Below are 17,522 nucleotides of genomic sequence, written 5' to 3'. Positions count from 1 at the left end.
TATCTGTCAAAACAAATTTTTTTCACTGGTTGAGAGGGATGTCAGTAACACAGGTTGATGTAATCAAATATTTTTAAGTGACAGCTATATATATATGGATATATAGATATGTAATATCATATTTTTCCAAAACTATAATATGTAAGGAGAAGCTTCTGAATATTTTAAAATTGTTTTTCTTTCAGCTTATACTCCAGAAAGAACTTCATGTAGTCTATGCTTTATCACATGTTTGTGGACAGGATAGAACACTGTTGGCTGGCATTTTACTGAAGATTTTTCTTCATGAAAAGCTCGAGTCCCTGTTGTTACGAACACTAAATGACAGGGAGATAAGCATGGAAGGTACAGCACTAAATCACAAAAAAGCTTACTGGAATTCTGGGCAGGTGGGGAGGAAAGGGTTCTGGTGCTATCCTTGTTTTCTCCTTTAGTTGCAGCTTATGTCAAAGAGTAACCTCTGTTTTTGATGTCTCCTTTTCTCAGTTTTTCTCTTTCCAATTTATTTTTTCAGATGAAGCAACTACCTTGTTCCGTGCCACCACTTTAGCAAGCACACTTATGGAGCAGTATATGAAAGCCACAGCAACAAGTTTTGTTCATCATGCGCTAAAAGACTCCATATTAAAGATCATGGAGAGCAAGCAGTCCTGTGAGGTGATACCTTAAACTGTGTTTTTGAACTTTGTGGTTTGTTGACACAATAATCCATTGGTTGTTAAATGCTGTGTTTACGTAAAATATTAGTTGTAGAGACATTTAATAATCTCTTAGAACTAGACTTTAATTACATCAGAAATACAAGAACTAAATTAATTAAGATATGTTTTTTTCTTGATTATGAGATTTTTTCCCTTGATTTTGGCTTCAAACATTCATAGAACCTACTAAGTTTTTAAATCAAATTTTTAAAAAATTATTTAGCAGGCTTTCGGTAGCTGTAACTGAATATCCTAATTTAGGAACAGTAATTTCATGACTATAAGGCGTGCACCATTTTGACTAAAATGTTGATGGAAACCCAGAAGTGCGCCTTATATATGGACAAATTTCAGAAGTTTACCAACCAGGAAGTGCAAGCTGTGGGGGAGCCAGCAGGGCTGCGGCTGACGGGTGCAGGCGGGGCCATGGCCAGCAGCTGCACGGAGGGAGCCGGTGGCGGATCTTTGCTGCAGAAAAAAAAGTGTGCCTTGTAGTCCGGTGCGTTTTATATGGGCAAAAGTTTGGAAATTTGCCGACACCCGGAAGTGCGCCTTATAATCTGGTGCGCCTTATAGTTGTGAAGTTACTGTAACTCTTGTTAAAGATACTGTAGAAGTCAAGGTCAGAACTTCTGTGGCTTTCCTTTTTTTTGGTCCCTGGTGGTATTTACCAGGACCAGAGAGTGCTAACATTTAGCAGTCTCTCAGAAAGCTCACCTTTAGCCAGCAGAGAAAGACCGGAGGCCTTACTTGACGAGTTCCACAAGAGTCTTTATTTCATGCGAAGGGTGGTCAAGCAGGGATTATCTCAGAACAAAGGGCAGGCAGCCATATTTATAGGTTCAGGGAGGATTCAAACTACAACCAATAAAAGTTTATACAAAGAACAGCATCCAATCTAAGTGAGAAGTTCTGAAGGTGAACTGACCAATTACACAGACTAGTTTCTAACCAATTATCTTCTAAAGTGTTAAGTGAGTGACCAAATTCTTAAGGAATTTGGCTCAACCTTGGTATCTAGGATACCTTATCTATTATAGGAAGTTCCGGAGGCCAGGGGAAGATGGCTTTGGAGGAATTGTATCATCTACAATTTCTCTCTCTGTATTTACTAAAAAGACGTTTTTTGCAACTTTCTTGAAGCATTGAGCAAAGCATGCAAACATAACTAACACAACAACTACAATCAAAATCCACAAAATTCCCTTGACCAAAGATGCAGCCCATACCGTCCATCCCCATCGACCAAAAAGGTCATGGACCCAGTCAAGTGTGGTTTCCTTTTTCACATCCTTCACGAGTTCGTGCAGCTTCTGGATGTTGTGGATGGATGTGGAGTGGGATGAGAGGTTAAAACAGCACATCCCTTCAAAGTCCAGGCAGCCAAGTCCGTGGGCGAGCAGCAGGAAGTCGATTGCAGCACGGTTTTGCAGAGAGGCATGTCTTGTGGTTTCTTCGTCCTTCAAGAGGTCACTCAGGGCAGCAGATGTAACGTTGGCCTGCTTACTAAGCCAGCACCCCAAATGATCAATTTTGCTAAGGGCTTTTGCTGCTGCTACCCAGGGTAGAAACAGGGAGACAGCAGCTCTTTTGGGTTTGTTCCAATTGTACAATTTGTGCAACAGAGTGATGTTTGGGGTGAGGGTAGAAAGCTTGCCGAGGCTATAGGGTCCTCCCTGAAGGTGGGAGGGAATTCTGGCCCAAACTCGATCACCACAGATAAGAAACATTCCTCTAGGCAAGGTTTTGGGGTGGAGAGAGGATTCTGAAAGTGTGTGGGCAGTGTCATTGTACCAATTCGGGGAATTATAAGCTTTGTTAATGGGTGAGATATCTTTTCGGTATGTGTTTTTTGTCAAATCCAAATTGGCAAAATTTTGTTTTGGGCGTCTAAAGTAAAATTTGACACAAAATGTTGCCCTGGAGGACCCCAGCAAGTCCAATTCTTGGGGCTCCTCCTGTGCATTTGGCAGTATTTTTGTCCACACATCCCAGTTGTCCACTGATACCTGTGGTGCGAAGGAGTTCTGAGTTACAGATGGGCCAGTCATCTGCTACCAAAGGAATTCCTACTAAATAGGTGGAAAGTGGATTATCAAGGTAGCCCATGGATAAACACAGATTATCTTGTCTTTGCTAAAGTCACCCAAACATTTTGTTTGGGCTGTGGGGCGATCCAGGCGCAGGCATGCGGTGCAGTGAGAAGCATCCAGGTAGCAGTGAGGGCAACACCAACGGAGATGCTTTTCATTTTTGGACAAAGGTGTGGCTTCTGATAGGAACACAAGCAAATTTTGTTAACTGTAAGTTGGGAGAGGAGGAATAGGGTTTTTTCGTCCCTATCTCACCCCCCCTTTTTTGACTTAACTCTAAGGATAGGGGAGTGGGTATAGGGTTAGGGGTTTGCTAAGGGTTATATAAAGGGAGCAATGGAGTTTTCAGCAGTGTTAACAACATCTAAACATCTGTTCTGTTGCCAGGTTAAGTCTGGCCTACGATTTGGCTGAACCAGCAGAAGGTTGTTTAGCTTTTTGTTTATCTGCTGTCGTGTGACAGGATGATCTGTTTTCTGTTGTGTGGGAGCTCTGCAACGTCTCCTTCTCCAGGCCGAGCTGGTCTGGTTTTGAGGAGGTTTGGTGTTTGACTCAGGAGAACTTTTGTTGGTATTTTTAGATGTGATTTTTGCAGTACCTAGATATGGTTTTACATTTTTCCCTGGGAAGCACCTGGGGCCTGAAGGCAGGGACACACATGCGTATCCCCGCCCCCAGGTGATCAATTGAAAAGGTCCAGAAACTTGGTGTGTTTCTGGGTCTTTCACCAACACTGGTGGTTATTCTGTGAGCTTAGCTTGGGTTGAGTTAGCAAAGTGTGGGAGGATAGGAGGATCAGGCTCCGACACTGAGCAATTGAGGAGGTTGATGACATAGAGAGCCGCAGAGTCTTTTAACTGGAGACAAAATTTCTGTGTCTTTGTGCTGCTGGTTAAGGACTCTTTTGAGAGTTTGGTGGGTTCTTTCTACAGTGGATTGTCCTGTGGGGTTTTCTGGAATTCCCCTAGTGTGTTCAATTCCCCATCCATTGAGGAACCTTTTTAGTTCTTGGGATTTGTAAGTGGGCCCATTATCAGTTTTTATCTTTTTTGGAACCCCCAGAGTAGCAAATGCAAGGAGGAAATGCTTGATAACATGAGTGGCTTTTTCCCCTGCATGAGCTGATGCAAAAATTGCTCCTGAAAATGTGTCAACTGACACGTGCACATATTTTGACTTCCCAAAGGCTGGGAAATGGGTAACATCAGTCTGCCACAGTTGGCAGCTGTTCAATCCTTGGGGATTGACTCCTGTACCCATAGGGGGTATCTGGTAATTTTGGCAGTTTGGGCATGTTGCCACAATAGCTTTTGCCTGATCTTTTGAGAGTTTGAACATCCTGATGAGAGCAGGTGCATTTTGGTAAAAGAATGCATGCGACAGCTTTGCCTGAGCAAAGATGTCAGGAACATTTGCAGATTGAGCTGGCATGGGCAGTGCATCCGCTTTCCGGTTTCCTTCTGTGATGAAACCGGGGAGATCAGTGTGTGATCTCACATCCATAACATGATAGGGTTGTTTTCTGCTATATATCAGTTGAGTCAATTCAGAAATCAATTGGTGTAATTTGGGATTGGAAATTTCTTTGATGAAAGTATGTTCTGCCCTCATGGTTGTATCAGCAACATAGGCAGAATCTGTGACTAGATTAAAGGGTTCATCTTTGAATTTCTCAAAGGCTCTGATGACAGCTGCTAGCTCAGCAATTTGTGGGGACCCATCCACTATCTGGACATCAGATTCCCATTTCTGGGTTTTGGGGTCTTTCCAAGTCATCACAGATTTGTGAGAGGAGCCTGAGCCATCTGTGAAAACTTTCAAAGCTTTGAGGGGTGCTCTGCTTTGGACTAACTTTGGGACTAAATTAAAAACTGCATTTCAATTGAAAAGTTTATGTTTTGGTAAATGGATGGAAATTTGACCTGTGTAACTATCTAGGGCAAACTGGAGACTTTCATTGGTTTGGAGCAAATGCTCTAGATCTCCAGTGGTGAATGGCAGATAAATGCAGGTGAACTCACACCCCGCAAGGGAGTGAAGGTGAGTTCTGGCTTTTCTGATAATTGTGCCATGATTTCTTGAAATTTGGTAACTGTCTTTGTGGGCTGGTTGCTTGTGAAAACCCATTCAAGGATCAACAGAGGGTCTGTGAGTTGAGAATCCCATTGAAAAAGCAGTCCATGGAAATGAGGGGCCTTTCCCAGGATGGCCAACTGGAAAGGCAGGCTAGGCTCGTAGCGATGGGCTTGACGTGAGGACAGGGGTTTCTTGGACCTTGGTGATGGCTTCTCTGGCTTCAGGGGTGATGGTGCGTGGAGAGCAAGTCCTCGTTGCCACGGAGGAGGTTGAAGAGGGGAGTGAGGTCTTCAGTTGTGATTCCCAGCAGGGGGCGTATCCAGCTGATGGATCCGCACAGGCTGTGTAGGTCTGTCAGGGTTTTTGGGTCATCTTGAATGGTGAGCTGCTGGGGAACGATGGTTCTTTCACGGATCTGGAGTCCAAGGTATTTCCACGGGCTGGTATTGTACTTTGTCTTCTCGAATTTCAAATCCTGCTTTTTTGACGGTTTTGATGGTGGAGGTGACTGCTTTGTTCAGGTGCTTCTTCTCTGACACACAAATCAGGATGTCGTCCGTATAGTGGTAAATGATTGCGTCTGGGAATTCTTCTCGGGCTGGGGAGAGGACATGAGCCACATACCATTGGCATATGGTGGGAGAGTTTTTGAGTCCTTGAAGGAGGAAAAGCCAGTGGTACCTTTTAAGAGGAGCTTCTCTGTTAAGAGAGGAAACAGAGAAGGTGAAACGCAGTGCGTCTTGAGGGTGCAGTGGAATGATGAAGATGTCAATGACAGGAGTCCAATCTCGAGGCAGCATCGATGGTGAAGGCAGACCAGGCTGAAGGGGACCCATTTGCTTGAGGATATTATTTATCTTGCAGAGGTCATGCAGAAGTCTCCAACTGTTGGTCCCAGGTTTTCGCAGAACAAAGACTGGAGAGCTGCAAGGGCTTGTGGTCTTGGTGATGTGGCCTTTGGCAAGTTGTTCTTGACCTTAGAAAGGGACCATTGTTCTGTCCAAACAGGCTGACTACTTTTCCAGGTGAGGGGTGGAGTTTCAGGACATGCGCTTTCCAACAATGGTCCCAAATAAAAATCCTGGCAATGAACTCTGAGGGAAGCACCCCATTGGAATAGGGCATCTCTGCCCCATAGGGTGATGAGGGCCCTTACCATGAACGGGCTGATGGTGGCCAACTTGCCTTCAGGGCTTTCGGTGATGACGTTGTGCTTGTGCTGCATGGACACAGCGACACCACCAATGCCTGAGATCATACCTGCCTCTGGTTGCAGTGGCCAATTGGCTGGCCACTCCGAGTGAGTGATGATGGTCACATCAGCACCTGTATCCAGCATTCCTGGTCGATTGATTCTTTCTCCTTTGCAGAAAAGGTTGCATTCGAGCATGGTCTTGTTCGTTCCCATGATTTGCGTCCACAAAATTGTGGGGTTGAGTGGAATCTGCTCTACGTAGTTTTTTGGCAGCAGGAAAGCTTGCGTGACTGAAGTTTTCTGTGGGAGATAGAAGGGAATGTCTACACATTTAAGTTGAACAAAGATCTCTTGCCCAGGTGAAACAGACTGTATTTCAGGCAAAACAAAAACCTGTGATGGGCCATGGAAGGTGTCACGTAGAATCAAAATGTCCCAGGGACCGTCGGCTGGTCCACGCTTTCCTATGGGAACACGGTAAAAGTTCTTATCTGTAAAGTTCAAAGATAAATTGTTTACCAGCTGGCGCCTGGTTCGTTCCCATCTGTAACGCTCTGTATGTTGGATCTACTTGATGTAGTCTGGAGTCCCCTGTGTCGGTGGGTTGAAGTGTCTCCCTGTTTTCACAGGAGGGTTGGGGTGGAAAGCAGCTTTTGATTTGTTGTCAAAGTGCAGGGCTGCTGCCGCACTCTTGGAGGAGGTTTTTTTGGTACTGTTGGTTCTTTTGTTGTTTCTGCGGTTTCTGGAAATTATTATTAGGGTTTGGGGAAGCTAATTTTTCTGCGCAGTCTTTTACAAAGTATCCAATTTCTCCTCAGTAAAAGCAGGGAGCATTTTGTTTGGAATTCACCACTGCAAAAACATCTGAGTCTCCCTGTGAAATCCCTTTAGAAACTGCCAGGACTACTGTGTTTTCTGTGGATGTGTGTTTTGTTCAGCTTTCCACCATTTGTTCAGTGGTTGGCTCTGTGTCTATGAGCAGAGCTCTTAAAATAGATTTGCATTGTTCATTTGCATTGCACAAGGCAAGTTTTCTGAGCAATTCTTTTTGTGCCTCAGAACTAACAATCTGTTTTTCCAGGGCATCCTTACGTCTGTCTACAAATTTTATGAAACTGTCATCCACACCTTGTTTTATAGTAGAGAAATGCAAGGTAGGTTTTGAGTCATCAGGGGTTAGAAGGAATGAGGTTTTTGCTGCATTAGCTGTTTCTGGCAGAACCTGTTCAGGGAGTGTGTCAATTTGTTTTGACGGTTTCTCAAATTCACCTTCACCAGCAAGCTGTTGGATGGTGTATTTTGTCCCATTTGGAATCTTACCATATTTATCAACTAATAGTAGTAAATGTTTTTTCGAGTGTCTTTCCCACAACATGAATTCAGCTGAAGTGAGGAGACATCTGGATAGGTTTTTCAGATCATGTGGAATTAGGGTGTGTCCAGAAAAGGTAGCATCTAAAGAATTTTAAAAATTTGAGATGCCCTGCCGTGTTCTGAAGCCAATTTGGACAAATCATTAATATATTTTGGGTTGAAATTGTGCCACTCTGCTTCTTGTTGAGCCCCAGGATTCCTGCTTTTCTTATAAGTAACTGGAAAAGCAGAAATTTTTTGGGCCATTTTCCACTGATCTGAATTTGCAGCTTGAAATTGGACAGCAGTCCATGGGTCAGGTTTATTTGCATTCAAGGCAGTTGTTTCAGAAACGGTGTGGTATGAATAGGAAATGGCAGCAATGTTCATTGCTCATAGAGGATTCTGTCATTTGGTTGAGTGGGGGGGACAGTGGGATGTATGTGTTCAGGGGGATGTGTGGCTTGTGAGATGAGAGCTGGGTAAGGTTGGTGATGTGACATGGTTTGAGCTGTAGGTGGCACTGCCTGGGGAGGGGAGCTGGGACTCAGTGGGTGCCCAGGGCAGGCTTGGGAGCACTTACTGTGCATGTGCAGGGGAGCGGGGACAATGGTGTGCGATGCAGACGGGGAGAGAGTGGCGGGGCTCGTTGTGTGGGCTGGGGGGCATAGAGGGGCTTGGTGAGGGGGGAAAAAGGCACCTGTGACTTGGGAGGGGGGTGAGGGGCTGTGGTGAATGGCTGTGGGGGACTCAGAGCAGGTTGGGTGAGGGGGGATGATGTCACAGGCTGCGCGGCTGGCACTGCGCATGCATGTGTCTCAGCAATGGCTGTAGCGTGGTGGGGCAGCTCGGGCAGGGGCGGCGCAATGGTGGCGGTTACGGGAGGGAATGCAATCGGCACGGGGGGACGCGAGGGTGGCGGAGCAGAGGCAGGGAGGGGCGGTTCAGGCACGGCGCAGCGGTGGTGAGGGGCGCGGACGCAAGAGGAATTGCCAACGGGATGGATGCAGGGACAGGAGCTGCAGCGGGTGTGGTGGGGGAGGCAAACGGGACTGGGGGGGCATGGGCACAGCAAAGGCGGGCAGGGGAGGGGCAGGGGCTGGCAGGGCAGAGGGGAACGGCACAGCAGGTACAGGGGGGGCGGGGGACGGCGCGTGTACTGGGTGAACGGCAGAGGGCTGTGAGGGAGCAGGGAGAGCAGGAGGAGGGGGTGCGGGCACTGAGGAGGGGAGCTCTATAGAATTTGGGGGAGTAGGGGATGGCTGTGCAGCTGCTGGGGGAGAGGGGGAACAGGCGGGTGCTGAAAGGGCTGTTGGAGCTGGCTGTACTGGGGGAGGGGTGGTTTTAGGGGTGCTAGGGGAGGGGGAAGGGGGTTTTTCATGGTCAGGATGCGGGGGGAAGGGATCGGGGAAGGAGAGACGGGCTGGGACAGAGCTGGGATCATTTTGAGTGGGAGGAATTTGATTTTTAACTGCATGTACTATATGTTAAAATAAAGGAATAAATGAAGAAACATGAAGTTTGCCTTGAGTTTTTAAGAGATAGATGTGAGTACCGATAGCATCTAAGAAGGAGGGTGAAGTGATAGTTTCAGAGTTAGAGTGAGGAAATTCAGCAGAAAGCCATTTAATGAAATGTTTTAGGTTAGATTTAGAAAGGTGTCCTTCTGAGAAAGTGAAATTGTTAGAAGAAAGCAGATTGGAGATTTTTAGGAAAAGATCTTTCTCAATATGGGAAAGCTTGGGATTTGTGAGTTTGTTTCCCATATTTTTGCAAACCAGCAGAAAAAAGAGGAAAAAAAAATTCAAACAAAACAAAAATCCCTGAAAGTGACCCAGAGTTTGCCGCGTGGGTGTTAGAAAGGGCAAACTGAGAATACTCACAAATTGTTCAGTTAACAGGGTCGAGCTGCTGCTGGTTTGTGCTGACGTCGTCAGGTCTCAGCTCCGGATTTCTGAGGTTGTCCGACATTCCTTCAGGAGATGCTGCTCTTTTTACAACAAAGAGCAGGTTCTGAAGGGTGCTGACGACTGGAAGACGGATCAGTTCCAAGAACTGCCATTCATCAGTGTGAAAACTCAGTTTTCAGGCACTGTTTGAGGCGCCACAAATGTGGCTTTCCTTTTTTTGGTCCCTGGTGGTATTTACCAGGACCAGAGAGTGCTAACATTTAGCAGTCTCTCAGAAAGCTCACCTTTAGCCAGCAGAGAAAGACCGGAGGCCTTACTTGACGAGTTCCACAAGAGTCTTTATTTCATGCGAAGGGTGGTCAAGCAGGGATTATCTCAGAACAAAGGGCAGGCAGCCATATTTATAGGTTCAGGGAGGATTCAAACTACAACCAATAAAAGTTTATACAAAGAACAGCATCCAATCTAAGTGAGAAGTTCTGAAGGTGAACTGACCAATTACACAGACTAGTTTCTAACCAATTATCTTCTAAAGTGTTAGGAGAGTGACCAAATTCTTAAGGAATTTGGCTCAACCTTGGTATCTAGGATACCTTATCTATTATAGGAAGTTCCAGGGGCCAGGAAGATGGCTTTGGAGGAATTGTATCATCCACAAACTTCTGCTTTAATTGCAAAATTCCTGATATTATATGGTTGTTACTGATCCTGAAACTCTTTTAAAAATGACCCTCCTAACTCCTGTGTTTTACTTCAACTTCATTGTGGAAAAGATGAGAGTCATCAGAAATTTGGATTGAGAGAGACAAAAAAGTCACGCGGATGAAAAGTGGTGAATATCCAAGCTGATAAAAGCCAGTTATGTGCATTAGAGCTTAAAACTGTTGCTTCACATTTACTGACAAGCCACTGAAAGATGCCTGAATTCTCTAAGGGACTTATAGAGCAGCAGAATATTTAATTTGCTTTGAAATACTGTTCAGTGTGTAATATTCAGTAACTATACATATATGTAGTTGAAGAAATCTAATCTTTTTCTGTTTTAGTTAAATCCTTCGAAGTTAGAAAAAAATGAAGATGTGAACACTAATTTGGCACATCTACTGAGTATACTTTCAGAATTGGTGGAGAAGATATTCATGGCTGCAGAGATACTGCCCCCGTAAGTTTGCACTTCTCTGTTTTGATTTATATTTGAAAATTCCCATTTCCATTAATTACAATGCACCTTAAAATGATGTTCTTACTGAGTTATCTTAGTGTTGCTGTATAGACACAGAGGAAAATAGATAGGGGGAAAATAACACTTCTGGGAATTAGTAATGTTTTACAAAAGCCTCTGGTTTTCTTTTAAAGGAGAAGCTACAACACTTAGGGACAAAACAGTAATAAAATAACAATCTCATGTTTTTACAAAAAGGTAGAAAACAGCAGTAGTTAGAAGATAATAACATATTTGTCAGTCTCCTCTGAGAGAAGATGGAATTATTAACAGCATATTAAAAATACAGGTAGATAGTAATAGTGATACCATGTTATGCCTGTTTTTGTCGGCTAGGGAAATGCAGAGGCCATTTTTCCCTCGCTTCTTTCAATTGCTAATGTAACTTGTTTTCATATCTCACATTTGAATCATCTAATAAATAGTGGATAACACAGAATCTCCTTCCATAGTGTCATTAGCTTTTAAAGTATAAGAAACCCTCAATTTTGAGTAACTGGAATAGCATGGAATTTTCTTTTGTGTTTGTGCTGGCAAGTTTAGCGTGAAAGTTGCAGTCCTTTTAAGTATATGATGCAGTGATCAACATTTTCTGAAATTAATACACCAGAAATGTCCTTTTTTTTTTAATGGGAGAGGATTGTTGCTGTGGTGTTTAACTTTTTAGCTTTTTTCATTATGCATCATGTATGGAAAGAATAGTTTTTGTTTAGTTAAGAGAGAAACAAAAGGAAAAGCCTACCCTCAAAATGGTCTTTTTTCAAAAAGGGAATACTACCTAAGGGAACAGTACAAAACATTTAATGCACATCTGAATGATCACAGAATTGCACAGAATGTATTTTCGCTGTCATTTATTTTAAAACAACAATTTAAATATATATATATTATAATAATGATATATATAATTATATATTATTTTAGAACATTATTTTTATAAATTTGTTAGCTTTAACTAGGATTTGATTTATAATTTGAAGACTTGTCTAAGATGATAGTTCTGCATCAAGTAGGAGATTACTCTAGGTTGTTTTCCAACCAGCTTTTTTGATTCTGTAAGCTTATTTGAATGGGTAATTTGCTACTATTTCTGCAGGACATTGAGGTATATTTATGGGTGCCTACAGAAGTCTGTTCAAAACAAATGGCCAGCTAATACTACCATGAGAACCAGAGTTGTTAGGTAAGTAACTTGTCAACCTTATTCTGGAAATAGTTTTTTCAAGCCTTGTTGTAGACATACTTCAGTGTGCTTATCTATGTTTCTTTCACTGACAAAACTGTAAGTTCATACTGCAGTGTTTAAGATACTTATGATGATGAAGCACAATGTCCCAGTTAAAGATTGAGTTTTCTGGATTCTTGGTCTTGTTCTTAGAGCTTTGATAGAATAAAATGATGTAGTATAGAGGTCAGTATAGCTTTACTTAATGGTTTTAACTTGAAATTTATATTACTACAGTCCAATCATGCTGAAATATTCTGGAGCTCCTCTGAAAATGCTGCTGGAGGTTACAGAATGTAGCTCTTCTGAACTCACACCAGCTAACAAAATTCCAATTTACATTATTAAACAAGCGCAATACAAAAGTTCTAACTCTGTTGCCAGGGCAGATCAAACAAAAACTTTTGACAAAGCTGTGGTGTTGACACTTTTTCTACACGTGGCAGGGATTTTAAGGGTATCAGAGCCACAGCTTTCCTTTTTGTGGTGTCAGGCAGTTGTATAGTTGCAGAGGTTAATCTCCCATTGAGGGATCTTAAGAGCATTTGTCTTTGGCTTGTATTGATCATTTTGACACCAGAAGCTTTATGTGTTTCATACTGTGAAGCGGCATTGCCTTCAAATGGAGACTGCTCCTACTCTGAGAGCTCCTTTTACTCTGAGGGACTAAGCTGCAGGAAGGCTGTCAAGGTCAGTAGTGAATTCCTTGTCTCTGGCTGTTCCTCCCCAGCTCCAATGAGGACCATGTGGTTTTCCACAGTGGACACACAGCTCACTTTCAGAGTTCTCCCAATGGTCTCCACTAGATGCTAAAAATACTTTATCACTTGCTTTTTTGGTGTTCCATTTTCACAAGTGGCTACTAGAGATTTCTCTCTGAAATCCAGTTTCACAGCCTTCAGTGATGTTTATTACCTTTTATTACACTGTTATTGGTTTAAGAATGATTCAGTATTCAGAGCCAGATGGACAGTTTTTTGATATCTGGATATCTTCTCTAATCATATCAGTCAGAATGTGCTACCATTTGTCTCTGGTTTAAAACTCCCATAGATATTTGCTCATTCCTAATTTAGGCAGGTTGACATAGGTAAGGAGCATCAGATCATCCCTGTCAGCAGGGTCTCTACTAGATGTGTACCTGTTGAATTTGACAGATGTGTTGGCTGTCAAATTTAGACACTCTTAAGAGTGATTGGTTTATGTGCCATTACTTCAAAATTAATTACTGACTCATAGCTTTGAATTCTCACCACAGAAAGTATTTTAGCTTAACCTCTAGCCAATAACTTTTTTCTTACCAGCCCATAACTTGTGTTTCTTAGAGAGGTAAGATACATTTATAACAGAACATTCTAGATGTCTTGAACTTACAGAAGGTGCATCCAACTCACTACTGTTTGTCACTTCAAAGAAAAGTAGACATTTCTCTGTGTACTTTAGAACAGGCAAGGTTCCCTTCTTCCTTTCATTAGGAGGCTCTGGTATTGCTGTGGTGAAATTCAACCTGCTGGTGATGTCCACAGACAAAATTACAAATATTTTAGATTTATTTAATTGGTCTGTATCTCACTTCATTGTACAGCAATTAGCTGGAGTCGAGGTTAACCTGAGTGATGATTTTTACCTCTGGTATTAACAGGAAAACAGATTTTCTTCATGCTGCTGAACCCTATTCTGGGTTCTTGTTGAATGAATTCCTAGTTTTGCAGTTAGAACACAGCACTCTTTTTCCAGCTTTTAAAATGGCAGCAATTCTTTCATGGTGCAAAGTGGTAGATCACTTATTTTTCTACTGAAGTATACTATCATCTGGATAGTGGATCAGCTGAAGCTGACCTAAAGGTGTGTTCTGCCAAGAGAGATCTTTTTGCCCATCCATTTCTGTGGTCCAGCTTACAGTGGTTTGGGGAAGTGGGTAGCTGTGGGATGAATGACAGTAGCAGACAATGGAGAATTTTTGGGAGGTCAGAGACCACCAACGGTAGCTCCGTTTTGAAGCAAGCATGGTCTGGGATTGGCTTCAATATTACTTGGCAATTAATTTCTTCCTACACAATTTCAACAGTTCACCTTTATTGGGAAATCAATGTGCCTCTTCTTTCACATTTCATTGCAGTTCATAGAATCATAGCATGATGATCTTAATTGGTATTTTAACACAGCACAGGCTTGTTTCTTGATGTTTGTCTCAACAAGATCCCACATTAACTTTATTCCTCAAAGACTACACAATTTTACATTATTTTTCTAATGGTTTTGAACAAAATACAATTTTATTTCATTTCAGTGGCTTTGTTTTTCTTCGACTGATTTGTCCTGCTATCCTGAACCCAAGGATGTTTAATATCATCTCAGGTGACTATGTGCCTCGGATCGAATCTATACTTTATGCAGCAGGAGACATGAAATCACAGTAGTATCTAATATAGCAATAGAGGAAGGTTTTTGAATGCTGTGTTTCAAGTCAAATTATCATCCACTTCATTTGGCTGACTTGTCCTTAGGGTATATGCTTTTCACCCTCAAAGTCTTGATTGTCGATACCCCCAAAATAATTTAAAGTCCAAAAACCATCCAGTGTGATATTTAATAATAAATTTTTGAGTCAAGTCTAGCATTGTTTAATCTATTTTAGCACTGTGAAAAATGTAATTATGAGAACTTCAGATGTCACTTTCAATACAGTGCAATGCCAGAGTTAATAGCTGAATGCAATGGTATCTCTGAAATGCATGAGATTTATAAAGTTGGTATGTGCCTACAGAGTTTGAAATACATTTGTGCACCTGGAAAATTATTCTTGAACAATTTGAATGTCCTGCTTAAATGGTTTCTAGCCATTAGAGTATGGTTTGACTTATTAAATACAGTTATCTTAGATGTAGAATCCTAAAGATGAGAGAGGGATCGCCTGCAGAAAGGGTGAAAACTAGGAGATACAGGATATAATAAAAAAAATCTGGTTCAGAAATCTTTTTTCTTTATTCAAAGACAGTTTTTAAGACAATGTGGGTATTTTCTACCATCAGTCTTTAAAACTGTACTAAATGAGAAGGACTGTGTCAACGAAGTTCCTTTCTCTCACACAGTAATCATTTCTGTACATGCTTTGGAGAAGGCACTTGAGAAATATGGCAGGAATGAGTGATAATTTCTCTGGCATTTTATTATCTTTGGGTAGTTTGCAAGTCAGGTACCTCCTAACTTGGGTTGCACTGTGACTGCAGGTGTAAAGAACTACTTAAAAATTTGAGTAATGCCTCTGAGCTTGTCCATTACAATCCTGCTGAGTTACCTCCAGCTAGTATTCTTGATTACTTTTACGGGAAACTTACAGACTGTATAACCTGTCAGTGGAATGTTTTCAACCACGCCTTTTACTTTAACTGGAGAGAAAAGTAATTTTGTGGGATACTGCTGGGTAGCATCACTTGTTGAAAAAGGAAGTTCTAACTGACTTAAGTGGTTAATGTAAAGTGTTTATAGTCACAATGATTACAGACGAGAGTTTCATGGAAATACATGCCACGATTGCATGTAACATTCACTCTGTTTTCCTGCTGCCAGTAACATAAAAGTGTAACTTGACAGTTCCACTTATATGAGTATAAGCAGATAAGGAAAATGTAAACTTTTTTCTTTTTTTTAATGTCAAAGGTAAATGTTTTAATAAGAAAACCACCTTTCAATAAAACTCCTCAAGTTTTGAGCAAATGGTTATCATTTCATCTAACTCTTAGTAACACTTATATTGCCTTCTTGTTCAGTGTGCTATTATTACAGAAAATAAGATTATCAGATTAACATGGCTTTTGGACAATTACAAAAGCAGTATATTTTACTTTACCAAGTGACATCTGTCACATGAAGTTATTTTATATTAAGAAAGAATCTATAAAAAGATGAATGGGAATAGAATTTATTCTCATGTGACTGCTGTTAAATTTAAAATGTAATGGCAAGTGACTCTCTGCTTTCCTGCCAGATTCTCCTTCCCCCACTGCTGCAAGAACACTGACGCTGGTCGCCAAGTCTGTGCAGAATTTAGCAAATCTAGTTGAATTTGGAGCTAAGGTGAATATAGTTTTACATACAGAGAACAACCTAGAACTGTGTTTCCAGTACACTTTTCACGTGTTCCTGTTCAATGCATGCAAAAAATTTGTTGCTTTTTTCTTACTTCTCTTCTTCCACTTTGACCCTGCATTTATCACTTGTTAAACTGGTGTTTTCTGTGGTAGACCTTTTCAAAGCTCTCCTGTTTATACTATCATACTTCTAGACATAATGAATGAAAGCTGTAAGTCAAGTGTACCTATTGCACAAATAAACCCAAGCTTTCAATAAAGTCTCTGTTAAAACACTAAGAGAATGCCAGCAGTGACTGGTCTCAATTTCCAGGCTGAAACATTGCTAAAAATAAATCTGTTGACTTAAGCATAATTAATACGACTTCGGGCTGGCATGAGAAAGTTGTTTCTCTGACACACAGAACTTGGAATGTAAGAGTTAATGACAAAACAGGAAGAAGGCACTTGTTCCTGATGATACCTCTGAACAGAGAGCATCTGTTCACTGCAAACAGGTATTTAGAGACACTCACCTTGATGCAAGTTTGTATCAATACGGATGTGTAAGAAAAATTTTGAATCACAGGTTCTCAATCTTCTGAATACAAGAAAATACCAAATTCTGTATTCTTTTGACTGGCTGCACACCAGATATTAGAAATATACTAGAAAAAGTTATTATTCCAATTTACATATGCGTTTTGCAGTGTCATTTGCCTGACTGCACTGTGTTTGCCTCAGATGTGACAATTATCTTGGCACTGATTTGTTAATTAATACTTTTTAAAATTACAAGGAACCATATATGGAAGGGGTAAATCCATTCATCAAGAGCAACAAACATCGTATGATCATGTTCTTGGATGAACTTGGGGTAAGTGGTTAAAAAATAATTGCTCGTTACATAGCAGAATTGTAAATCAAAAATTTTTACAGCTCTTTTTAACTAGCTCAGCAGTGCATCAGCTCTGACATAATTCTGAATGCTTTTATCTGAGTACATTTTTTAATACATATTTAAAAATTGCTGGTCTGTCATACAAAATTAAAACCATCAAGTGTCTTTTTAAGACTTTAATAATTTAGTGCTTCTAATTAATTTAAGACTTAATTAATTTAGTGTAAATGTGAGAAGCTGAAATAGATTCTATAGCTATGAGATTAGAGCTATTAAGCAAAAATACAAACCTTTCACAAACATGTTTTTAAACCAGAAGGTTTTATATATAACTTGTCACATGGTTTTGACCAGAGACTGAAAAGCATTTTTCTTTAAAAAATATTAGGCTGAATTTCAGTTATCACTGGCAAAAGCTTTACTGTGCACATTCTACACATTTTAGTTCGAAAGTGAACTGCTGTCACTGTGTCCTTTTAAAATGTGACTATTTTGTGTGTGTGATAGCTGCAACAGGAGTTAGGTTATCATGCTTTTTATATATGTATTTTAAATGCAATAATTCATTTTATAAAGTGAAATAAAGACTGTGCTAAGCATCCTGAATGAATCCCTTAGAAGTGACTAGAAGACATCTCAGAATACTTAAATACAAATTGCATTTGGGTAGGTTCCAGATGTCATCCTTTTCTGATTAAATTGCAACTTCTGCATATTATGATATATGGATTTTCTTTATATGACAGAATTTATATGATGTGTCTGATAACTGTTGG

General features: G+C 41.1%; 1 protein-coding gene across 1 annotated transcript in view; it reads left to right on the top strand.

Annotated features, from left to right (window-relative positions):
* The window catches only part of RASA1 (RAS p21 protein activator 1), a 75,020-nt gene that overhangs the window by 54,259 nt on the left and 3,239 nt on the right, over nt 1–17,522 (top strand). Inside the window, exons 17-23 of the mRNA XM_033086903.2 lie at nt 186–345; nt 515–657; nt 10,375–10,490; nt 11,647–11,733; nt 14,066–14,133; nt 15,764–15,852; nt 16,645–16,722. Of these exons, the coding sequence (XP_032942794.1) occupies nt 186–345; nt 515–657; nt 10,375–10,490; nt 11,647–11,733; nt 14,066–14,133; nt 15,764–15,852; nt 16,645–16,722 (741 nt within the window). The remainder of the gene's footprint in view (nt 1–185; nt 346–514; nt 658–10,374; nt 10,491–11,646; nt 11,734–14,065; nt 14,134–15,763; nt 15,853–16,644; nt 16,723–17,522) is intronic.

The sequence above is a fragment of the Catharus ustulatus genome, unplaced genomic scaffold (assembly GCF_009819885.2).
Source record: "Catharus ustulatus isolate bCatUst1 unplaced genomic scaffold, bCatUst1.pri.v2 scaffold_68_arrow_ctg1, whole genome shotgun sequence".
Lineage (NCBI taxonomy): Eukaryota > Metazoa > Chordata > Aves > Passeriformes > Turdidae > Catharus > Catharus ustulatus.
Note: the sequence above shows the minus strand (reverse complement) of the source record. Positions and strands in the feature narration are given on the sequence as shown.